At 41.8% G+C, this 23,569-nt stretch overlaps 1 protein-coding gene across 1 annotated transcript in view; it reads right to left on the bottom strand.

Annotated features, from left to right (window-relative positions):
- Positions 1–9,704: 9,704 nt before the first annotated feature.
- AGPAT5 (1-acylglycerol-3-phosphate O-acyltransferase 5) overlaps positions 9,705–23,569 on the bottom strand; it is a 54,422-nt gene continuing 40,557 nt past the window's right edge. The window contains exons 7-8 of the mRNA XM_005495968.4: positions 13,903–14,026; positions 9,705–12,237 (exon numbers count right to left, since the gene is read on the bottom strand). Coding sequence (XP_005496025.1) covers positions 12,012–12,237; positions 13,903–14,026 — 350 coding nt within the window. The 3' untranslated portion in view covers positions 9,705–12,011. The remainder of the gene's footprint in view (positions 12,238–13,902; positions 14,027–23,569) is intronic.

Genomic DNA, 23,569 nt, shown 5'->3' with positions numbered 1-23,569 from the left:
CTCTTCTCTTTGGTTTTTGCAGCAAAGTAGGAGATATGGGGCATGGGGGGGGAAGTATTTTGTTCTGTGAGATTGGCTTATTTGGTCAGAGCCAATTTGGTGCTAATATTTGGTGCTAATAATGACAAGGTTGTGGGTTCAGTTCCTGTGTGGGCCATCCTCTTAAGCGTTGGACTCGATGATTTTTGTGGAACCTTTCCAATTAAAATGTTCTGGTTAGTCAGTCCATGGGACCTGAGGCCCAGCTCAGGAGCCTCTGCATGGGGAAACCGCCTGTGACACACCCGTGTTTGCTCAGTGAGCACCGCTGGGTTTGCCTTGCCTTAGTCCTCAGCCCCCCTTGATCTGGCTCAGACTGCAGCTCGCTGACCCCACACCACACCTGAGGCCACGTCTGATTCATTGCAGACCAGAGAGAACCTCAGATGTAAAAATTAATCCATGGTGCATTTATGGATTTTCCTACATAAAGCATGGGGCATTAAGTCTTGTTACTGGCACTGGTTACTAAAAGCAGCTAAACTGAAGCTCAGAACTGCTTCACATATTTTCAGTAGGAAATCATAAATCTTCTCTATCATTTTGGCATTCCTCTTCTGCCCTGCCATGAAATTCTGTTTTCTGAACTGATTTTCTTGGTTTCTGCTGTGAATCTGTCTTGCTACTGTCACTGGTTTCATTTATTTGACCATCCCACAGAAAAAGGAGCAGGCAGATCTTTTATTCCTCCCTGCAAACAGTATTTATGCCAGCATGGGAGGAGAAGCATCATCCTCTTAGAGCACCCCTCAGGACTGAGGGCTCCTTGGAAGGCAGGTTTCTGACTGAGGTTCGGGGGGCCTGCTGAGTGCAATGAGCTCACGTCTGTCAGACAGAGCCTTTCGGGCTTGTCCTGGTTTGGGCACATATTGCGCATCACCTGGGAATGATCTGTCCTGGGCTGGGCACATCCCCTGGGAATGAACCCGCTGGGAATGAACCCGCTGCTGCTTTCCCTCGCCCTTGGTGCGCCCTGCTCAGTGAGCTCCCGGCCCCGCTCTGCGTGGGGGTCAGGGGGGCAGCACTGACTCTAAAATCCGAGGGTCAGCTCCCTGCCCCTTCCCTTCGCTGTCGATGGTGAGAACGGCCTGGCGCTGGGATCTGCTGGTTCGCCACGAGATGGTGGTAGAGGCAAGCGCTGGGCTGGAGCTGCCTTCGAGTGCTCCCTTCCCTTCCCTTCCCTTCCCTTCCCTTCCCTTCCCTTCCCTTCCCTTCCCTTCCCTTCCCTTCCCTTCCCTTCCCTTCCCTTCCCTTCCCTTCCCTTCCCTTCCCTTCCCTTCCCTTCCCTTCCCTTCCCTTCCCTTCCCTTCCCTTCCCTTCCCTTCCCTTCCCTTCCCTTCCCTTCCCTTCCCTTCCCTTCCCTTCCCTTCCCTTCCCTTCCCTTCCCTTCCCTTCCCTTCCCTTCCCTTCCCTTCCCTTCCCTTCCCTTCCCTTCCCTTCCCTTCCCTTCCCTTCCCTTCCCTTCCCTTCCCTTCCCTTCCCTTCCCTTCCCTTCCCTTCCCTTCCCTTCCCTTCCCTTCCCTTCCCTTCCCTTCCCTTCCCTTCCCTTCCCTTCCCTTCCCTTCCCTTCCCTTCCCTTCCCTTCCCTTCCCTTCCCTTCCCTTCCCTTCCCTTCCCTTCCCTTCCCTTCCCTTCCCTTCCCTTCCCTTCCCTTCCCTTCCCTTCCCTTCCCTTCCCTTCCCTTCCCTTCCCTTCCCTTCCCTTCCCTTCCCTTCCCTGGCTCCTTTGGGCACAGCAGGATTTTCTGCCAAGGACGGGAGGGAAGGGAAGGGGCAGGGAAGCTCGGGCTCCCCAGCGCTCTGGCACAGGGCTCCCGAGGGAACATCTGTCCTACGGAAAGTGCCTTCCCAATATGCATTGGCTACCTTAGAGTAGCCGCTGTGTCACAAAAGCTGTGCGTGCAGGGCACCTCAGGTTTGATGCCTCATTATAAACCACACAGAAAGATCTGGGATTGACTTCTTCACTGCCATGAAAACACAAACGTGTCCCTTCTGTGTTTGCAGCTCAGTGTGGGCAAACACTAGATAAGGGAAAGGAAAAGCTGCCAGTCCTCATGCCCCAGCACCCCTGCCTTCCCTGTGTGCTGGTGTGCTCGCTGTGGGCACAGTCCCGGAGCGTGCGTGGCATCAGCATGGGCGTGCTGCTGGATAATCCCTGCCCTCTGACAGCTCTAGACCCCTGGCTCACAGGCTGTCATAGTTCTCTGGTCTTCCTGTGTAGCTCAATGTAAGAGCTTCTCCCGGGACAGGAATTAGGTGTGAAATGTTTCAAAAGGCTGAGCTAGCCCATGTCACTGTGGGGGTCCTGGGGATGGGAAGTAGGATAAATGGGGCATTCAGCCCCAGGCTCCTGCCTCCAGCAGAGACTGAGCTTGCAGGGACGGAGTGTCACCCACCGTGACTGTGGCTTGCTGAGAGGACAGGTGAGTTTGAGTTCATTTGAGGTCATTTTCAAGGAAAAAAGTAGTTGGTACCTCAGTGCTCCAGTTTGGTGAGTGATGACAGCAGAAGTAAAAAAGGCAAAATACACAGAAGACAGAGCCTCACAGGACTGTGGTGGCCGAGTGCCTTGGAGTGGATATGAGCAAGGGGAGGCTCATGTCAGACAATGTGTAAGACAGCATCCACACTGCATGTGTCAGCTGGGCCCAAATCCTGGGGTTTAATCCAAGATGCTGGCTGAGCTGCTGCTGTTGTGAACAAATTACATCTTAACAAACACTGGACAAGCCTCTTGGCTCATACTTGCCTCTTCACCGAGATCTCTGCTGTTTGTCTGAAGCTGCTCCTTGGCTCTGTTCCTGTGCAAACTCAACAGAGTCACTGAGGTGGCAGGTGGTGTAAGAGGAACTCTTGGATCTATCCAAACAGAGAAGGATATGAGGCTTGGCAGAGTGCTAGGGTCTTACAGCTCTGCTTCTCACAACCAACTCGCGCAGCACGAAGATGCAAACTCCAGCTGCACTGGCAGGCCAGCGTGTCTGCAGGGCTAAGGAGGATGCTGAAACTCCCCAGAATGAACCCCATGAGCCTGAACATCCAAGGCATGTGGTTATTGCTAACATGTAGTACTGGCACACTGTATGACCGAAGAGCTGTGTGCTGTAGGGTGCTCTTCATGACAGGAATTGCTTCTCTTTTCAATGAAAGCCTGCATTCTTTCCTTCAGCCTTAAGTCTCATGTTTCTAATGCACTTCATAATCAAATTGTCAAAATTCTTAGAGGCAGAAGTTAGTGATATCAGCCAGCCAGTTTGGTTACAGCAACACTGACCCCACCTGGGTGGCAGGACTGATTCCAAGCACTGGAGACTCATCAGTGCTGGATGACAAAGGTACACTCAGGAACAGTGTTAGAAACTGATACCCAGTGAACAAAACACAGTATTTGCTTACATGAGGAAGCAAAGCACTCAGATATTCTGCACATGACTTAGCTACTCTCTGCTTCAGCCCTTTGGTTTAGTGAAACCTTTGTAACCTCATTTTTATAGCCAGTCTTCCTAGGCATATTACTGGGTTTGGCTCAAGTAGCCAAACTTCATTACATGGAAAGCAAATCTGAGATATGTGCAGCCATAAAATGGATTCACTGAAGACATCAAGTTAAAAACAAAGACTGATCCAAACCACAACCAATCCCACATTGATCCTTGAATCCAAATTTTCTCAGAGTTTGAGGCTGAGGGAGGGCAAGATGCAAGCTACATGGATGGCTGATAGTGCAACCCAAATTTTGGACTGCCCAATGCATCTTGCCTTTTCAATTCTGGGATTATTTATCATTTATATATATATATTTTTATTATTTCTTACTTTTGCCCAATTAGCAAATATTTAGCCACACTTTGCTTGCCAGGTGTGTGTTGAAGGCTGGGTTTTCTTCAAAGTTTCAGCCATAATAGCTCATATTTTTGAGAGTACTTTTTTTTCTTAACCTAATCATGGCCAGATTGAAGCCAAACAAAAAGCCACTTTCCCCTCCCAGTACTCTGGAAATCCTTGAAAAGCAGTGGTGCTTTTTTTCTTACTGGAAGAGGGACTTGGAACTGGACAAAATTTAACCTTGCTGTTGAGATGGACTTTTTATACTCTCAGTGAAAATTTGGCCAATTCATAGAGCCTTGGATAAAAACCAAGCCAGCTGCAGTTCACATGTGCTTGCCAGAGGCCAGCCAGAGATTGCAGGCTTTGTTCTCTAGTGAGTTCATGAGCATGGGACATGCTCCAGGACTTGGAGTGGGACTTCCCTAGAACTTGCAATTCCTAACTGCTTCAGGCCAAAGCAGCTTTAAATCCACATACTTGAAAGCACAGATTTTCAGGTTGTTTTTATTTTTTAACTGCTTGTTTCCAGTCTACATGAAGGACATCAGTTGAACTACATTCAGTGGAGGTAAGACATGCAAGAGGTGATAATTTGGAAAAGTAGACTTGGAAAAGACAAAGGGAATCCTGGCAGAGAACTGGAGGAACCTGAAGTCTGTGAACACTGAGGTGGGAATCAGGGGATGGAGAGGAGACTAAAGAACAGCAAAGCATGGAGGCAACTGGAAAGTGGTGTGTGGGAAAAGGATGTGAAGGATTTCATTTTGGCCTCTTTGCATGTTATTCTGAGCTCATTTAAGAACACTTGAACTCACTCAGATGGTCTTCCCATCCATTACCGACTCCTTGGTAAATAAACCTGGCTATGAAGACAGAATCATGCATTTCTTTCTGATACTGTCATGTATGAATATTATAAAAAAAGTGCCAAAACTTCACAAAATAAAGCATTTGTTGAACACCTTTAAAAATGCAAGGAAGAGCCCTGCCATCATATTACAAGAGTCTAGAAGTATTTCCTGATTATTCAATCCAAGAAGTACATTGTACCAGGTATAGTGATGTGTGCGTGTTCATTATGTGTTGCCTTCTCCAGCAGCTGCAAATCCTAAATTCTTCTGCAAACTAGGCTTAATTTAGGTCAGGCACCTAAGGAATAAGGGAAGCTTATAACTGCATGTGGCAAGATCTGACCTGAGCTGAGAAATAAGAGAGGGATGAGAACCTGCAGCCTGGCAGACCTTTATTCAATTATTCTGCAGCATCATTTGATTCCAAAATTAGTCCAAACTTGGAGGGTTCAGGAGTACTCCTTCCTTTCCAGGATGTCATATAATTTGGAAAGGACTTTTTTTTTTCTTAAACTTCAAATTTGTTCTACTATTAAAAAAGGAAAATGAAGTCTCTGTTTACTTCAGCTGAGCCTGGTGTGGCACGTGCTGTAAGGCCTGTGGTGCTGCCAGTGCCCACCCTTGTGCTGAGACTGGCTCTTCGAACAGGCACGTGCTTGTCCCACGGTGGTTGCAGCTCTGTGCTGGCCTGAGCTCCCACTCCTGGCTTCTGCAGGGCCCACTGATGGGCTGCCCAGGCTTTATTGCAGTGCCCCATCCTTGGTGATGGGACATGTCCCAGTTCACACCTCTGATTTCACACGTGTTTGTGCTGCCAAGAAGGACTGTTAGTTTTAAACAGGCTCTGAAAGCAGCGGCCAGCATTCCAAAGGGAAACACAGGATGAGCTAGCGACAGCAGCCACTTGGCATTTCCAGCCCTGCAGTGCAAAAGGGGATGTGTTCTAAGCACTGAGACTTCTTGAATCTCTTGTGATTTTGTCAGGAATACAATTGAAAGTATCAGGATACGTACGCACAATCTCTCATTACTGTTTAAACTTAGAAAACAATACCATATCCTGTGCCAACAGAGCTACTATGGGTTATGCAGAATTATTTGTCAGCTCTTTGGAATACCTTTCCTTTTCTGGACAATAAAATCACCATTTCTCCATCTTCCAGATTATTTCTTTGTCTTTAAACAGCTGTGTGAACCAGGTTATTCACCTATGACTACAACCAAGTCCTGCTACAAGTGTGGCATTCCCGAAAGAAGTATTTCTGCATTTTGATTTATCTCCCCTGGCTATAAAAACAGTGTGTGTTTTTAAAGTCTTTTTAACATCTCTCAGTATGTGACCATACTAATGCAATCCTTTCTGATAAACAGGAATTTATTAAAGCATCCTGATGTCAAACCAACTTTTTTTATACCTCGTGAGACAAAAAGTGAAGATTTCTTAGTTTATAGAAGCCAAAAAATACTCATAGATTATACAGATTAAGGTAAAATTTTTATAGCCTGTTTATCATGAAAGACTGTAAAAGAATTGGGTGCAAACTAGCTTAAAGGCAATGCCATTTTCTGGACCTATAGTGTTTCTGCTAAAAGTGCAATAGGACACTACAGGAGATGCAAATGCCTGCTAAACCGTGACAGCCTTAAGCAGTAACTGTAATGCATACAGCATGAAAAGTAATTTAACTTAATACCTCCAGTTCAGGTTTCAGCCTTGAGAAATCTGCATGTTCTATTTGTGCTTAATGATGTTGTACAGCATTTGATACTTTTTGGGATCATTACAGTGTCAACTCTCCCATCTTGGCCAACTGGAAATTAAATTCTGTTTTCCTTGTGATCCCAACTGGATGAAATAGTTGCAGAGCTGAATAAAGCCAGGGTCTGGTTATATCCAGAAATTCAAAACTGCTTTGACAATTTCAGCCTTTGTGAGTGCCCCTGAAGAAGACAGGGAAGGAGGGTCTTGGTGTGGAGCGTGGGACCCAACAAGTGTAGTGGTGACAAGATCTGCTGGTGCCCATGGTGCACTGGACTTATTCCTAACATGGAAAGGCACTTCAAAAATATGGCACTTTAGGGTGGAACCCTTCTGTTCCTTTCTCTGTAACCTCTGCCTGCAGACTGGTGTGAGCCATGGGCCATCTCTGGCTCCACCTTGTTCCTAGGGCAGTTCAGAAATGTCCTAGGACCAAAGCTGAGTGCAGACATCCATGTACCCAGCCAATGCCTTTGGCATCAGGCAGTCATGTTAGTGCTATAAATCTTCAAATCTTTTCCAACCTAGCCAGGTGAAAAGCAGCACTGGGAACTCCTTGAGGGCATGGAATTGTGGGAAAAGTAAATATCTCTGGTCTTTCTCAGGCCAGGAGTTGTTGAGGCTGTATCTCCTGTTTCTCATCCCAGTGACTGGGCTTTGATGCCCTAAAGTAGGCATAACTCTGCAACTCGTTGCTCATCCATGCTTCAAAGCACCAATGAAGCCCAGCCCACCCTACAGAGAGAACACCACATCCTGGATACTTTGCCAACAAGCCAAGTGGCTTTTAGGACCTACCACTCTGAAACTGGTTGTATTGGCAGCCCATGGTGATGCCTCTCACGGGCTGTGATGGTGGGACTGGGATTTCAGGGGCCTATTTTCTGCAGAGGTTTTGTGGGGAGCCCAACAGTTCTGATCAGCAGCTCTGTTACTGCACAGACAGAAAACTGGCAGCAACTTCTGCCCCTGAACATCTGCATCCTCTCTAGGTTCTCTGGGCCTGTCAGGCAAACAGGTTGAAATGGCTCTGGTTTGAATTAGTCACACAGGGAATACAAACAAAGGCATCAAAATGTCCTTCGAAAACAGAGTTCCCACCAAAGATAAAAGGCTATGGAATAGTTTGTACAAGCCTAACTAATGGAGCTTTCACATCACAAATATGACCCAGGAACAAGTCACTGTTTTTCAGGGCATTGCCTGGCCTTTGCCTTTACTCAAAGCCATGCCAGGTGCCAGTCAGTGAAGGAGCAGGCTCTGGCACAGGCAGGAGGGAGGGAGATCCATCTCAGATGTCCAGTATAGACTTGACAGAGTAGTTTGGTTGGAAGGGACCTTAAAGACCATCTAGTCCCAAGCCACCTGCCACGGGCAGGGACATGTTCCACTAGCCCAAGCGGCTCAGAGCTCAACACGCCCTCTTTCAACAGCAACACCTCCTTCCAGCCCAACAACAGACCCCTGCCTTTCCACTGGCCTCTGCCCACCACGTCAGTCCTCTAAAGGAGAACATATTAGAAGGACGTGGATGGCAGTGGTCAGTCAGCAGTTTATCAGGCTGAAAACAAATAGGGGAATCCTTCAGTTCCAGAAGAATGAAGGAAACACAAGATTTGCATCAGTCTGAAAAGTATTGAAGGACTCATTAGAAAAAAGGGACTGCAGTCAACCCAGAGTAAGGCTGCAGATCTGCGACTGAAACTGGACAGGTGGGAGAAATATTCACCATGCTGACAGGGAAACTGGTCCTCACACAGGAAACAAATTTTCCCTGGAATCACTCAGATGTGATCATGCCTGACTAGAGCTGATGTTTCTAATATTTGTTTCAGATTATTGTTCCTTTTCCTTCTCAGAATGTGCTGTGTTTTGCTTGTGTGACTTTTGCTATTATATAAACTAAAGTAACAATTTCTTCTTTTGTCTTATGCCCAGCAAATTGGGCAGCACACTTCACTGGGACCACTGATGAGACAGGCATGAAAATGACAAGAGAAACCCCACTGTGTTTGCTCCAAGCCCAGCCACCAGAGCCACTGTGCTAAGAAGTGACCTAGAATGGCAGGTTAGGACCAAACCCTGGTTCCCATATTTAGAATGGAAAAGCATTTATAAAGCAGGTGCCAAGATCTTGAACCTGTTAGCTGGTTTTCTATTGAATATTTGAAATTTCTGTCATTAAATGTTTTTCTATTTGGAGGTGGGTATGGGAAAAGTATCTTTCTTCACTTTTAACACTAAGCCAAAAATCCCAAACCTTCTCATGGTCCTCTTCATTATCCAAACACAAAATAGTTACCTCTCTCTCCCTTGAAGTGAGTATAAACATCCTCTGCAAGCTAAAATGCCAAAACAATCAGGGCCCAACTTTTAAGTACTAAAGGAAGTTTTACAGGTATGCTATATTTGACTGAAAGGAGAAAAAACAAGTATTACAGCAAAATGCTCCAGAGGAGTTAGCAAAGGATTGCATCTGGGTGGAGCCCTCGTGTCCTCCTCAGTCATTTCTTCACTCCAGTATCATGCAATGTTTTGTCACTTCACTTTTTGTGCTCTCCATCACGTAGGTTAATGCTTGCTCAGCTGAATTCTTCCCCCAAAGTAAACACAAGGATTTCATTGTAGAGCTAGCATTTAGTGGTCTTGCAAGTTTTACACATAGCTTGTGCATAAGAACAGAGTGGTATTCGTGGAAGGGAAACAGCTCTTATCAGAGGCACTGATACAGCTGGCAAAGGTAGTTTTTGAACATAAAGGTCCTTCTGAGATTTAACACATCACTACAACTTTGGTGGCATTGCTACCAAGATATGCTTCAGGTATTTGTTTACAGTACTTCTTCCCTGCCCCTGGGTCTGTCCACCCTCTGCCAGTGCTGTCAGGCCAGGGCCTGTTGCCACTGAGGCCAATTCCTGGGCAGAAGCTGGTCCTGCACACTAACAACATCATTAATGAGCAGCAAATGGTGCACGTGCTCAAGGGCAAAAAGCTATTGCCACTCGAATGACCTGGTGGTGTGTTGCACTGGAACAAGCTCAGATCAATTCCAACACATTTCTGGCTGCACGGGGAAAAAAGACAAAGTTGTTTTCTTTCAGTTGACTGCTTCTCACACAAGTCCTTCCATCGGGGACTTAAAACCACACTTGTAGCCTTTGTTTAAACAGCTCCCAATTATAAACATGAAAGTGCAGAAAAAATTGAACAAGCAGACAGGACAGAAAAGTTGAATGAGCATTGGCTCTTCTTATTTTAATGAAGAAATATTTCAAGTTAATATCAGTGCATATTTAGAAATAGCATGTGATACTCCCAATGCCAAATACGTCAGCAAATTACAGTTTCAAAACTTTATAAATTAATGGCAAGGAAAAAAAAAGATTAACATAGAGAATAAGGTTCAAAATAAACATCCTGTTTGTTTGCTGCACTGTGTCAATTATATTCCTGGTACTTAAACAGCAAGAGAGATCCAATATTTCATGTAATTAGGCTCTCCAAAATAGCAGTTATTTTCCTACAAATGAATTAAGCATTTTGCATTTATTTTTGATGTATAATTAAATGTTATTCTTAGCTGTTACAAAGAAATTTAGCCATGTCAGAATAAAATTTCATTCCATGACTGAAAAAAACTCACACTAACATAGGAACGTTGCCTTCTCATTATACCCACTGGTAACAGTCAGCTGAGAATAGGAAGAACTACATGTAAGCACATTTGGCTGTTACATAAAATGGCTTTTTTTTTTTTTTTTTTTGTTTCACAGCCTCATAACAATACTGTTTTTCAACATTGTTCCCAGTCATTGTTTTTAAAATGGTTCATCAACATATCCTGAATCAATCACCGATATAAATAACTCCAGTGACAAAATCCATTATGGAAGGACACAGAACTGCAAACTGAAAGTTGTACTGAATAATTTTAAGGTGGAACTGCAATTTCTCTGTAATACTCTGTTGAAAACAAAAACAAAAACAACCCCACACAGTAAAACCTTTAATTAACTGACCATGGTAGAATCTGAAAAACTGAGATATAATTTTAAGAGATGTTTAACTCTAACAATGGATTCTAAAGCAAGACAAATCATACTGAAGCTAGAAAAAGATGCACATTTAAAGCTTGCAAGTGTGATATAAAAATATTCTCTAGTTTTTTAATTTTGATACAGGAGTCCAATTCCCTAATGGAAGAAGATAAAATGCATCTTCTTTCCTACCCCATTGGTGTATTTATAGACTATTCCCTAGAATCAGGAAATGGCTTTCCCCAACAACCATACCAGCCTTGGGAATCTCAGACTTTCATAGAGTTTGTTGATTTTGCTTTTTAAAGTATATTTTCAAGCAGGTAAAATACTGATAAGATATGCATTTCATTGATTATTATCTACTGTGCAAACCATATATATCAACCTCATAATTTCAACCTAAGTGCAGTCTGCATGGCCTAGAATGACTCAAATCTAGTGGCATACTACAGCACAGAGATGACTGCTAGCCTATGGAACACCAGGCTAGATCAGGTCAGTGGGAAAGGCACACGCTCCAGATTTACCAGGAACACCTGAAGGTTCCTTGTTACAGTGATTCCATGCACTTCTCAAACAACAAGGTTTGCTTCCAGAAAATCGTGAGGTAATGGGAAACTTCTGCTTATGGCACATACACGTGGAGGAGGAGTGTGAGCTCAGCTGAATGCTCGTGGTGAGAGGGGTAATGCAGACACAAGGGAGGCTATGAGGGTTCTGGCCAGAAACAAAAACTTCACATTTCCTTACACTGCACACATTCCTTTTATGCACAAATGTGAGGTGCGCAAAAGAAGCTGTTTGCTCGGTACCATTTAATGTTTTGCATATGTAAAATAATCACCTAATACTGCAATATAATCAAAAGTCATGCACTAGATAAACAGAGCTTCTTCCCCATGAACAGCAGTTCTTAGGAACATTTTATGCTGCTTCTGGTAACACGTCATGATTTGCCAGCTTACACAGTCCCTTTTAAAGAACACAGTATTTAGTGAAAACTGAAGAGTAAAATTAAGAAAAAAAAGGAAAATTTTGATTTTTAGTTGCGATACAGCTGGGATAGATGCAACTGAGCTGCTGTAATGCACCAAAGAGTAACAAAAATTCAACATGAATATCAGAAGAATAAATATATACCCTAAATTAATCTCTGTAAATACATTCACAGGTCCACATAAGACACCCTTATGCATAACTCATACTTTTTCAAATCTGCAGAGAGAGATAGATGTTAGCTCATGGGGAAAGCAATTTTTCATATGACTCGGTTTATCTGTCATTATTCCAGCAAAAATCAGTAGTAAATTTGAAAATCTACATTTATTTTCCCCAGACCAACCACACAGAGGTTTAAGTCACAAAATCTATTATTTCCAATATTCGATCAATAAGGCTTTATTTACACTTTTTTTCTATAAAGTCAGGAAAAAATTTGGTGTAATGTGCAAGAAAAGACTGCACATTTCACTGATTGGAGACTAACATCTGCTTATGGTTTAATGCTAACCCACAGGCAGCCAATTAAAGTTCCATATATCCATGTTTTTACATATAGTTTCCTTCCTGATTCTGTCAGAAGCATACTAGCAGTCAGGCCACCTAAAAACAGCAAAGATGGCAAAGTTTTCTTGAGGCTTAGTTTGGAATGAACACTTTTCCCAGGGAACTTATTTCTTCTTTTAGAATCCTTTGCATCATAAAATTCTATTAGTAACCTATAAGCAGAGAAAAAGGAGATGGTCACAGTCAGACAGTAAGACATTTTAAGCAAACTTACTTTCATCCAGTAACTGCTTCTAACCAAACATTTTTAGTAAATGACCTCATAATATGTAGCAGCTCCTCTGTAACAAGTTCAAACAATGAGTACACCTTACAAATATGATGCATGTCAAAATACTCAACCTGAACCCTTGGAAGCATTAAGGCCATATTTTCCTTGTGGACCAACCACGACAGTGAATATAAAAGTTGGCAAGAATTGATTTCATTCAGCATTTAGCAAAAAAATCCAGAGCACTGTACAATATTGTATAACAAAACAATACACTGAGCACCAAAGGAGGAGGAAGTATCTTCATAAAATAAATTAATAAATAACAAGGACACCCAATACACTGAATATATTGGAAACTAAACATGCAAGAGCAAGATGCTGCATTACTGGCTTAGTAGTAACCTTTTTCCTCCTAGTTTTTAAAACAGTAATAAATGGGTCTGGAAATTCTGAGGTTTTGTTTCAACTATCTCTAAATTTGCCTGACAGACTATTTGGTCCCAGGCCAAGATGCTCCAGTGAACAGGAGCTTACAATGACACATGGATGATTCAGTTTTGTTCCCTTTCAAGAGATAACTAAAGGGACAGACATTGGACAGCCTTTTATTTTACGTATCAGCTCCTTGTCTATTTAAATTAAATTCAGACTTCCTATTTTTTAAAAGTAGTGATCCTAAATGTCTAAGACACTTTAGTAACAATGTCATGTTTACAGATAGTCATGTTAACTTCATGAATTCAAAGTTCTCAGGAGAAATGAATACATTTTTTACTTCCATGGAGTGTGAGACTGGCAGAACAGTATCAAAGAACCAGGGAAATTTCTGTCTCACTCAAAGTATTCAAGGATTTAGAGAGTAAACAGATTCACCTCCCTTAAGCAGGACTTCAGATCTGGCAAATTAAACCATCATCTCTCAAAGAATACTTAAATCCTACATTTAGACACAAAGTCCTTCTGCAGAACAAGGTCCCCCAGGATCTGCTGCATATACTCACTAGTGACCTTATCTGGAGATGTTGGAGGAAGCCAGGCACTTAACTTCTGCCACAATTCAAAAATGGACAAATGAAACTTCTACTTCACCTTGTTTCCCCAGTGAATGTAGGAATTTTGGGGTTAACTGTGTTTTTATCCAGTCGTGGTCTGGATGAAAGATTTGTAAACAATTTGGGCAGAAGAGATTAGATCAAGACCTGCCCCTCTATCACTCCAACTTAACACTGATTACAAGGGCAGAATCACACTGCTTTTTCTTGCTTGCCTACCACAGGCATCTTACATTCCTGCACAGGACTTGACTACAAGAAGATGAATGGGGAGTATTCAGATGAATGAGTCTTGCCTGGAACATGGACTCACACTTCTTCAATCTAAAGAAGGACAAAACCTGAGGAATCCCAACCTTCTCAGCAAAGGTTTAACCACAAGGCCATATTATATTGTATTATAGTACATTAACAGGAGTACCAACATCACCCCTTTTCAGAGAGCCCTTTAGCAGGCACCACTTGGAACACAGAAATCATGGGTATATTTATTAGTATAAAAGCAATAAGACAGAGTCTTGAAACAGAAAGTTCTCTGTATTTCTACTCACTTATCCTTTATTTCAAAACGCTCATGAAGCCACCTCCTCATATACATCTGCTCTTCTGGAATGTCCTTCAGATCAATTCGGTCAATGAAAATATGAACTCTTGGGCATTCCTTACAAAGAAACTCTAAGAAGAGAGCAAAACAACATGACTGAGTTACAAAAACACTGAGTTATAAATACACACAAAAAAATCTGACTGTAAGTGCCTTGGAAGCCTAACTTCAGTGTTCAAAAACCTTCCCTCCTTGTGTTTGGATCCTGAGCACTTCACTGAACTTAGAAACCATCTGGCCTCACACTTGAAATGGTGGACCACTATCATGCACAGCATGGAAGAACTGTCCAAATATGCACCTTGTTAACTGTAAAAGGCTGTGCTTGAAAATATTACCCTCTACTTAGCAGCAATCTACTCACTCAATAGTGTCAGATACATTAATTTTGATGTCATAAATCGTGCAATTTTGTTTAAATCCTCCTTGCTTGTCCTTTTTAAAATCTAAATTTTGTTTGTTGCTGAATGACAAAATTGGAATTATAGTGATTTCCCAAAGCATCTCCAAGAGAAAGTAAGCTTCAGTTTAAGCAATAATCTGTAATTAAAAAGTGTAATAGGATAAAAGACTTACAACAAAATGCTGCTTTCTATTTTGTATCCCTTCTTTTTTTTTGTCTGTCTCACAGAACTCGAGACAGCCCTATTGCAAACTGCCTCCCCGCTACCCCCAAATGGCATTTCCTCAATTTATCCCTAGACTAACTTACCAAGCAAGCGTTAAGGACAAACAAAACTCCATTACTCAAATGGCCTTGTGGGATTTCTTACAACTAACAAGTGCTAAAAATACTGGGCATGATTGCTGTAATATACTGCATGTTGTAAATGTGAAATCCTGCACAGTGTCTATTGGTAACCATTCACATTTATAAGTAGCAAGGGGTATGGCAGTAACCACAGTAGCCCTGGACAGAGATTTGCATGATGTGAGGATAGAAGTCCTCAGAAATTTGGATAGGAATCCTATTTTGAAAAAAGACCAGAAGTGCCTTCCTACAATACATACAGGCAACAAATGTAACACAGACTGGGTGGTCCCTTTAGGTTGTTGACATTTTTCGGACAGCAGTGCAGATGCACAGAAGACTTTGACCCGTAACTGTAAGGGGTATCTGGAGGAATGAATCTGCAAATAAATTGTTACAGCATGTACATCTTTATTGTTGTCTGCCAAAGCAGATATCCCCCATTTGTTTTTCATCTTTACAGGATTATTGATTTGTAAGGACTCTGCTGTAAAAACAGTCCTTATCACATATTAGAAATTGCCTTAAGGAATTTTAAAAGCCTGTTCATGCAAATGTGTGTGTGTACTTGCAGAGGGGGAGGGAAGGAGAAGAGATAAAGAGATCCCTAAGGTCCTGAGGTGCTTGGATGCAGAAATCTGTAAGGTGCTGTGCGGCTGTGTCCGGACGTCATGCACAGAGCCCACAGCGCAAAGGGAGAGCACGGCCCTGCAGCATCGGCTGGGGAGCTGGATGAGGGCTCCATCCAGGCACGAGTCTACCTCTTGGCCATGGAGCAGCAAACCTCTCTTGCCAAGAGGCTTCTGGTAGAACCTTCTCCCAGCTATTAGATGGCAGTTAAGTACATAAGATGGCAAGTTAAGGACCCAGAGTCTGGAATGATGGTACATGTAGACATTTCCTTCAGATTTATGTGCAGTGCTTTTACTAACCACAAAGAAATTGATATTATCTGAAAGAATTTTTTTTTTCTCTTACTTTAATGTGAAGAAGGGATTTTGCAGGGCTGTTTCTCTAAAGATACTATCCAGGCCACTACATGAAGGTCAGTGACTATATGGGCACCTAAAAGCATTCTATTAATATCTTAAAGTGACAGATGTATTATCCATGTCTTAAATGCTTATAATGTTCATGATGTACAAATCCTCTTTTGACTGGCATTACCTATTAAGTGGAACATTCTAACCATATGCAAAACTATCTAGAAAACAAATGCTTGGAAGCCAGATGATCTGGTGTTTTCAGAAAAAGTAATAAGCTCCTATATAAAACATCTATGGTATGCATATTCAGTTAGAGCTGAAGATTGAGCTTCAAGAGATACTTAAAAAATTCTGTGCATTGTATAATGCATGTTTCTTTTGCTTCATAGCACATGGGCTGTTCTGCATAGGAACAAATAAGTCCTTACTGATGTTACTTATAACTCTGTTATAAATTATTAACCAATCAAAACTCAAGACATAAGTATTTAAAAAGAAACGCTTTCCCCCACCAAAGCTGAAGTGTAGCAATTCCATAATTCTACTTAGATAACAAAATCCCCTCCTCAAATACCTGAGTGCTGCTGCTGGCTTTCCACCTCCTGCCCAAGTTCCAATGCAAGCTGATTCTTACCAGTTCCCACCCTGGTCTTCTTCAACTACTCTAAATTGAATCCCCATATGTGAAGGTCCTAAATTTTTTTGTCATTATTTCCCACCTTTTATGAATCCCACTGCTTTTTCCAACAACCTCACCCTCCCTTTTGAGTTTGACTTAAATCAGTCTCACTCAGGGCTGTGTGATCTGCTACTTCAGATACTACCCTGGGGAAGGTCATGATTCCCACACATTGATTCAAAGTCCTTTTATCCAAAGTCTGGGTATTCAGGACATCTGCAGATGACACTGTAATGCATGCAGTCAGCCAAGTCAGGTAATCTGACTAGTATTTAATTATCCAATTCATGTCAGTGTTTAATGCAACTAACCAATCTACATGTTACAGAAATCACATAAGAACACCATTGGATAAGGACAACATATTGGAGGTTGATTGTGAGAAGAAACAGCTGGATTTTATCACCATAACCTCCAAAAGTTTGTGGTGGTCCCATGACCCTTAATTTCACATTAGCTTAACTCCCAAAAGACTTATGTAATTAAGCTAAGAAACAAAATCTTATTGAAGCAATTTATTATGCACAAATTACATCCAACTTCAGGGACACTAGCCCTTAAGGCCAACATCTGACAAGCTTTTCAGATTCCTAAACTTGCCAGAATTTGTTATAATTAACAGCAGGAACAAGCAAGCCTGAACTTTCCTTCAAGAGACAAAACAGAAATGCACATCATACATTACAAGCAAACATTATGTTGGGGATAGCATTAGTCAAGAACCCTGTACAATTTGGGTTAAATGAACACTAACAACTTTTGTGTGGGAGCCAAATGGACTGGCTTTCGTGTGGGACATAATTTCCTAATAAAACCTTCTATCCGGCTAAATAACAGATACAAGCACAGAATGTTTATAATGCTTCTAGCGACCAAGCACAGGAGAAAGAAGGAATTGAAAATTGTAATAAAGTGGATTAAACATTTTTTGTTATTGAACTGTGACACGGAACTGTATCCCTTCTTCGGTGAGACAGGATTCACACTAACACAAGGCTTCAGAGCGGGGACCAATGCAGCACTGGAATTAACAAATGAAGTGCAACAGACTCCAGGAAACAAATTGAATCCAATACATTTTTAATTGCAAGCCAATATCTGGGGCTCCTACAAAATTCTACCAGTTCTCAACTGCTCACCTTCAAAAGCCAATTAATTCTCTTTGGAATTACTAGCATTACCAGGGAAACTGGGGGAGGAGAGAAGCTCCGAAATACGGATTTTTCTGTAAATGAGAAGGGACAAACAACTGGCCTCAGACTACCTTCCCCTTCTGAACCACATAAATTCATTCCACCACTCCAAATTATTGGCCTTGTCCCTTAAGAAAGTTGTGACAGCAGTGTTACACTTAAACAGATATTCCAGTTTTCAATTACTAATGAAGTCTATTTTTATATGCACTTTAAATATGACAGCAATAAAGTAGCTCAGGTTTCAACCTCCTACACCGACTCTTTCACTGCAATGTAATTGTTGTTGCCAAAGTCCTTCAAAATTAAGAACGGACAAACTGAGGCCTTCTGTCTACTTTGAGAGCCCTCAAGTCTCTCTGTTTTAATAATTTCAGTAATATTTGTGATAAACTGATAGTGATATCACAGAAAAAAGACATCTGAATAATGCATATTTATTCTAAATAACTAGCATTTCAAATGTGTAAAAATACATCTCTTCAGTAAGAGAACATTGTATATTGTGGTTTATATAGTTTTACAGGCAAAGCCAGAAGAGACATTCCTCTAAACTGTAGATTCTTTCCCCACTTTGTAAACTTCCATTAGTCTGGACTTCAGCATTCAGCTACCAAAGCAGTTTGTAAACTACGTCCTCTTCAAAGAAAGAAATCCCATCTCTCCACTTCCATTTGCTTTGTACACCAAATTAACAATCAAACAGCAAAACAAACATAAATTTAAGTGCTGCGTTGTTTCTCAGCTTCATGCTTTCCATCATCCCAAGCTGAGCTGACAGGAAACTATTTCACGACTTGCTCTAACAAAATAAAGCAGCAGTAGAGCAAAGCAGCCCTAGACAGGAAAGCAAACATCCCGGGCCAGCGGAGCTTGGTCGCAGGAGTGGCCCCGGGCAGTAGCGGAGGAGCAGCACCTGCGAGTACCTGTGAGTAGTGAGGATGCAGCAAGTGTGGAGGGGATGCTGTGCAGCCCAGACTGAAGCTCACAGCCAGGAAACAAGCCTGCACTTGAGGAACAGAGCTCTCAGGAATGCTGCCAGTACCTTGTGCAAGGACTTAGAAGCACACAGAGATCAGTGCGCCCCTCCGTGCACAAGGGGCGCAGTGTAAGGAGGGTACAGATCAGCAGATGGGGTATGTTTTGAAGTGAGAAATGGGATGCACTTGCATCATTATTAGGCCATGGTGCTGACCATGAAAACTGAAAAATCAGAGACAGTTTCTACTGGCAGTTGGGCAAGACTGAAAGTCAGAAAAAGGAACTTGTTCAGGTGGATGTAACACGAGGTGGATGTAGCTAAATTTGCTGTGGGAGACAAATTCAGAAGTGCCTCTGTACCAACATGAGGAGCCTAAATATAAGGTCATTACAAGAATTACTGGCACCTAGAAATCACTCCTTCCTGTAACACAGGCATCCTGGTGGGCTTGCAGGAGTGGGCAATGTTAGCAGACTACCAGGAATGACAGAAGAGGATGTACAAGTGAGGGTAGGGTACTGTGCATGAAAGATTATATGAAGTATAATAGCTTTATATAATAAGGGGACAAAAGCACAATAAAGCCCTTGTGGACAGAAAATCCAGATTCTACTAGAATATATATAAGATAAATAATAAAATTACTTCCAAGTAAGCTAAATAATAGTGAGCAGAAACTGTGAAACCAGACTGAGACCTGCAAGTTCAGGAATGATAGCAGGAGGCTAGATTCCAGCTACCTTTATTGAACTGCATTGATACTTCAGCAGGATAAGCAGGGAGAAAAATCCCTAATAAACCCAAACCAAGATGACCCAAACAATTGGACAAAAACATCAGCGAAGAAAAAACAATATTTCCTGGAAGAACTAGTAAGTTAGAAAACCCACAAGAAAAGATGCTGTTCATGGTGTGGTCTTGCTCTGCAACCACAATACAATTAATTTCAGAGCTGCAGAGAAAGAATCCAGAACAGAAATGCAGAATTCTTTGGGGTTGGCCTCTTCTCCCAGGCAACTAGTGACAGGGCAAGGGAAATGGCCCCAAGGCACAACGCAGGAAATTCAGGCTGGATGGATATTAGGAAAACCTGCTTCACTGAAAGAGTGGTCATGCATTGGAACAGGTTTGCCCAGGGAAGTGGTGAGCTTGTAATCCCTGGAAGTGTTCAAAAAATAAGCAGATATGGCACTTTGTGATAAGGTTTGGGGGGTGTGGGTGGTGTTTGGTTGAAGTTGAACTTCATGATCTTAGAAGTTTTTTCCAACTTTAATGATTCTATGAATTAAAGGAAGTACACAATAGGAGGGAAGGCAAAGTGTCAAAACACCCTATTATATACAGTCCAAAAGAAGGCAACCTAGAAGCTATTTAAAAACTCACCAAATACCAAACCCCAGAAAAACTTGTAATAGAAGCTTGCATAAAACATGTGTAACACTGCAAAAGGAAAAGTCTGCGTGGGTCTGAAAACCAGCTGTATGACTTTAATGGGAAAATCAAGGAGGCTACCATGATACTCATACCTTCTTCTCCCCTTTGAGGAATGGAAAGCTTGTCCAAATAAGGAAAAACCACAAAACTGCTCATGCCAAATGTAAATATAAACTTAAGAGGACTGAAAATGAACTTGAAAAATGGAAATTTTAACTTTTTTCAGTATATTAAAAGCAATAAATTTGATAAGCCACTGGTAGGACTGCTGGATGACAAAAGTGTGAAGAGCAGCGCTCGTGGTCAAGTATAAGTCCATGCAAGAGAAGCTCATACATCTGCTTGCATAATTCTTTCTTGTTGAAAATGTTTGATTCCTACACCCACTGCATTCTTTGTACCAGATCATTCAAAGGAACCAGATCAATAAGTAAACAGACAGAAAATATTAGACTAAATATAAATAAACAAGTCAGATATCAGGAAGTCACCAAGACCAGACAGCATTCATCCAGAAGCTTTCAAATGTGGAATTTAAAAACAAAGATGTGTAACCTATCATCACAAACACCCATTGTGCCAGAAAAATTGAGAGTTTCCCTTCTACAAATGAGGACTTTAGAGAGGATGCTGGGAAGTACAAAAATACAGACCAGAGTCTTACATCGCTGGGTAAGATAACAGGTCTGTTACAAAATCACAGTCTGTTGAAAAAGATTTGGTGGGGATTCTGTAAAGGGAAATCCTGTCCCATCAACTTGCTGGATTTCTACAACAGTGTCAAGGACCAGGTGGATAAAGGGGATTCACTGGACATGATATTTTTGAATTTTCATAAAGCTTCTGACAGGGTTCCACATTGAAGGCTATTAAAAAAATTAAGCTGCCACAGGATTAGAGGAAATGATGTTTTAAAGACTGAAAGCTGCTTAAAGGAGAGGAAGCAAATGGAAGGCCTTAGGGATGGAAAGGACTTGGCCACTGGGGTCCTCCAGGATCGATGCCAGGACTGGTTTTACTCTGTCTCATGACTGATGAGTTGAAGAAGGGAGCAAACTGTGAATGCTCCAGTTTTTCACATCTCTTTCAGAAGACCCTGAGCTCTTTTGGGTAGTCAAATGTTGGCTGAACTTCAAAAAGCCCTCAAAGCTGAACAAACAGGGTAAAAATGTGGCAGCCAAGCTTCAGTGTAAACAAACATGGAGAAAAAAATAACTGAAACCCTGATTACGTGACGCTTAACTTGGAATCGGTGGTTACAATCTGGGAGTTGCTGACCCTTCCCTAAAATCATCCTCTCAGCAGCAACCCCAAATCCCCCAAATACTGGGCAGCTTGAGGAAAGACATTAAGAACAAGTCAAAGAGAGCCACTCTACAGATAAAGATTATGAATCCATATTTTAAATATGGTGTGTAGTTCTGGTCTCTGCATCTGAAGGAGGATGTAGTGGACTCAGAGAAGGCCACAGAAAAGACGAACTAAAACATTTAAGGAGGAAAAGTACCTCCATTACAAAAAAGGAGCATGAAAAAGGCAAATTTTCAGTTTGGAGAAGGGAAGCAGAACAAAGGATATGACAGCTTTAAAAAATTATATATATATATATGTAAAATAAATCCTGAAGATGGCAGATAAGAACTATAGATCCACAAATCCTGAAAATTCAAGGGTAAATAATCATTTGCCTGTATCTTCCTGAAGATGCTGAGATCTAAAAAATCTTAGAAAATGGTATCTATAGTTTGCTACACTGATATTAACAATGGAGAGCAGCACAGTGTCATTGTAAGTTGTCTTGCTCTTCCAAGATGGTCTCTGACGAAGACCCACAGAACTTGCACATTATAGCTCACTGAAACAATCTTTGAGTGGCTTTAATGTGTTATTCTAACAGATGCAGTCTGGCCTTTGTACTGCTCTGTAACAATATGTGAATATTGTATGTTGGCTGAGTTAGCCGGAGGTTTCCTACAAAAGTGTAACAGTTTTGATCAACAGGCTGCCAGGAACAGAACCTGAATCAGGTTAGGTCTCTGGATTACATCGAAAGGGTATCCCATCACTGGTAACTAAAAGTGAGCAAATTCAGGAGATATCTGTATCTTTCCTGGAATATTTTTAAAGTTCAGAAGTGAAAAAAGGCAACAAAAATACAAGGAGTGGAGCAGTTCAAAACTATGTTCTCTATAGCAAAAAACCAGGATCTGTTAGGAACTATGCCAGTGCTGCTAGCATTGATGTTTTTGCCTTCGTTTCACTCTGTTTTGATAACAGGGAACAGCACCACAGAGTAGAAGGAAAGGATTGTGATGCATAAAACCCCCAAAAATAAACACAGACTCTCAAAGCAGCAACATATTTTTGGCCAAATCTGACAGTGTGAAGAAGTTAAAAGTTGTTTTTGTTATCCTCAGGGTTTAGATACACTTTTGAATAAAGATCAGGAGTTCCTTGAGCCTTTGTAAATAAATGGCTGCTTGGGGAGTGGAATGCTTCCTCTCACATGTGCACGAGGTCCAGGGTGCAGGGTAATTTTATGAATCTCCAGTGTAAATACTTTCAAGAGCCTCTTGTGTAGCAGAGGTTTCCTGATGACCATTTGTTTTCAAATACCAAATTCCCAAAGGGAAGCTACAGAGGCTTACCTTCAGTAAGAGCTGCTTGGGAATAACTGAGATACACAATAATCTGGTTTACAATCAGAAAATGCATGCCTGGGGCTCAGAAGGAGTTGCAGAGGGTCATTACCCCCACCAAGGGGGTGTGAGCACACAGACACAGTGCCCACAGGTGTCAGTGATTTAGGAAAAGTTAGACACATTTAGGATCACCTGAATCTTACATTCTTCCTTAGGCATCCAAGATTGACTGATGGTGGAGACAAGAAACTGAGTTACAGGAATTCCAAACGCAGCTGACATCTTTGTGTCCTTGTTTTCAGATGGATAAAGAAGCAGAGGTGCTACTCATGCTCAGACTGACCTTCATTTTCTCTGATGAACTACATCAAGGCTTTCATACACTCCCATAAACTGATGCTGCTTTTCGGTGACATGTTGTTTTTGACCAGAAGTACAATGTTCAATTCTTACAGTATGAAAGGTCTAATCTACATCTTTTCTTTGGTTACTCTAAAACAAATGACATTTACTCTTCAATATTCTTCCATGCAATAGAAGATGACAGCTAGCACAGATCTGAAAAGATTGTTAGTAATTTCATAACTATAAAACTTCCTTTGGAGTGTTTCATACTTCTGTTAATATTTATCAGCTTAATAATTTAGCTTTTTAATTCTTTCCTTGATGGTTACATCTGTAACCATGTGCTTATTATCCTTCTTTGGACCTGGAGAGACAATGGATGTTAACAAATTTGGGCCACAGTCCAGACAAAGACTGTTTTCTATCACTCCAGTTTATTTTCTATAGTCTTGTCTTTTCTATAGTCCCTGTCTAACTGGGTCCTAATAAAAGTACAAGCTTTTGGAAAAGTGTACTTTCCCTGAGGGAAGTTAGGCCAGTCTGACCTCCTCAAATTATACTGATCAAAGTGATGTACAGATTTTCAGAAATGCTCACATAGA

This window comes from Zonotrichia albicollis, chromosome 3 (assembly GCF_047830755.1).
Source record: "Zonotrichia albicollis isolate bZonAlb1 chromosome 3, bZonAlb1.hap1, whole genome shotgun sequence".
Taxonomy (NCBI): domain Eukaryota; kingdom Metazoa; phylum Chordata; class Aves; order Passeriformes; family Passerellidae; genus Zonotrichia; species Zonotrichia albicollis.
Note: the sequence above shows the minus strand (reverse complement) of the source record. Positions and strands in the feature narration are given on the sequence as shown.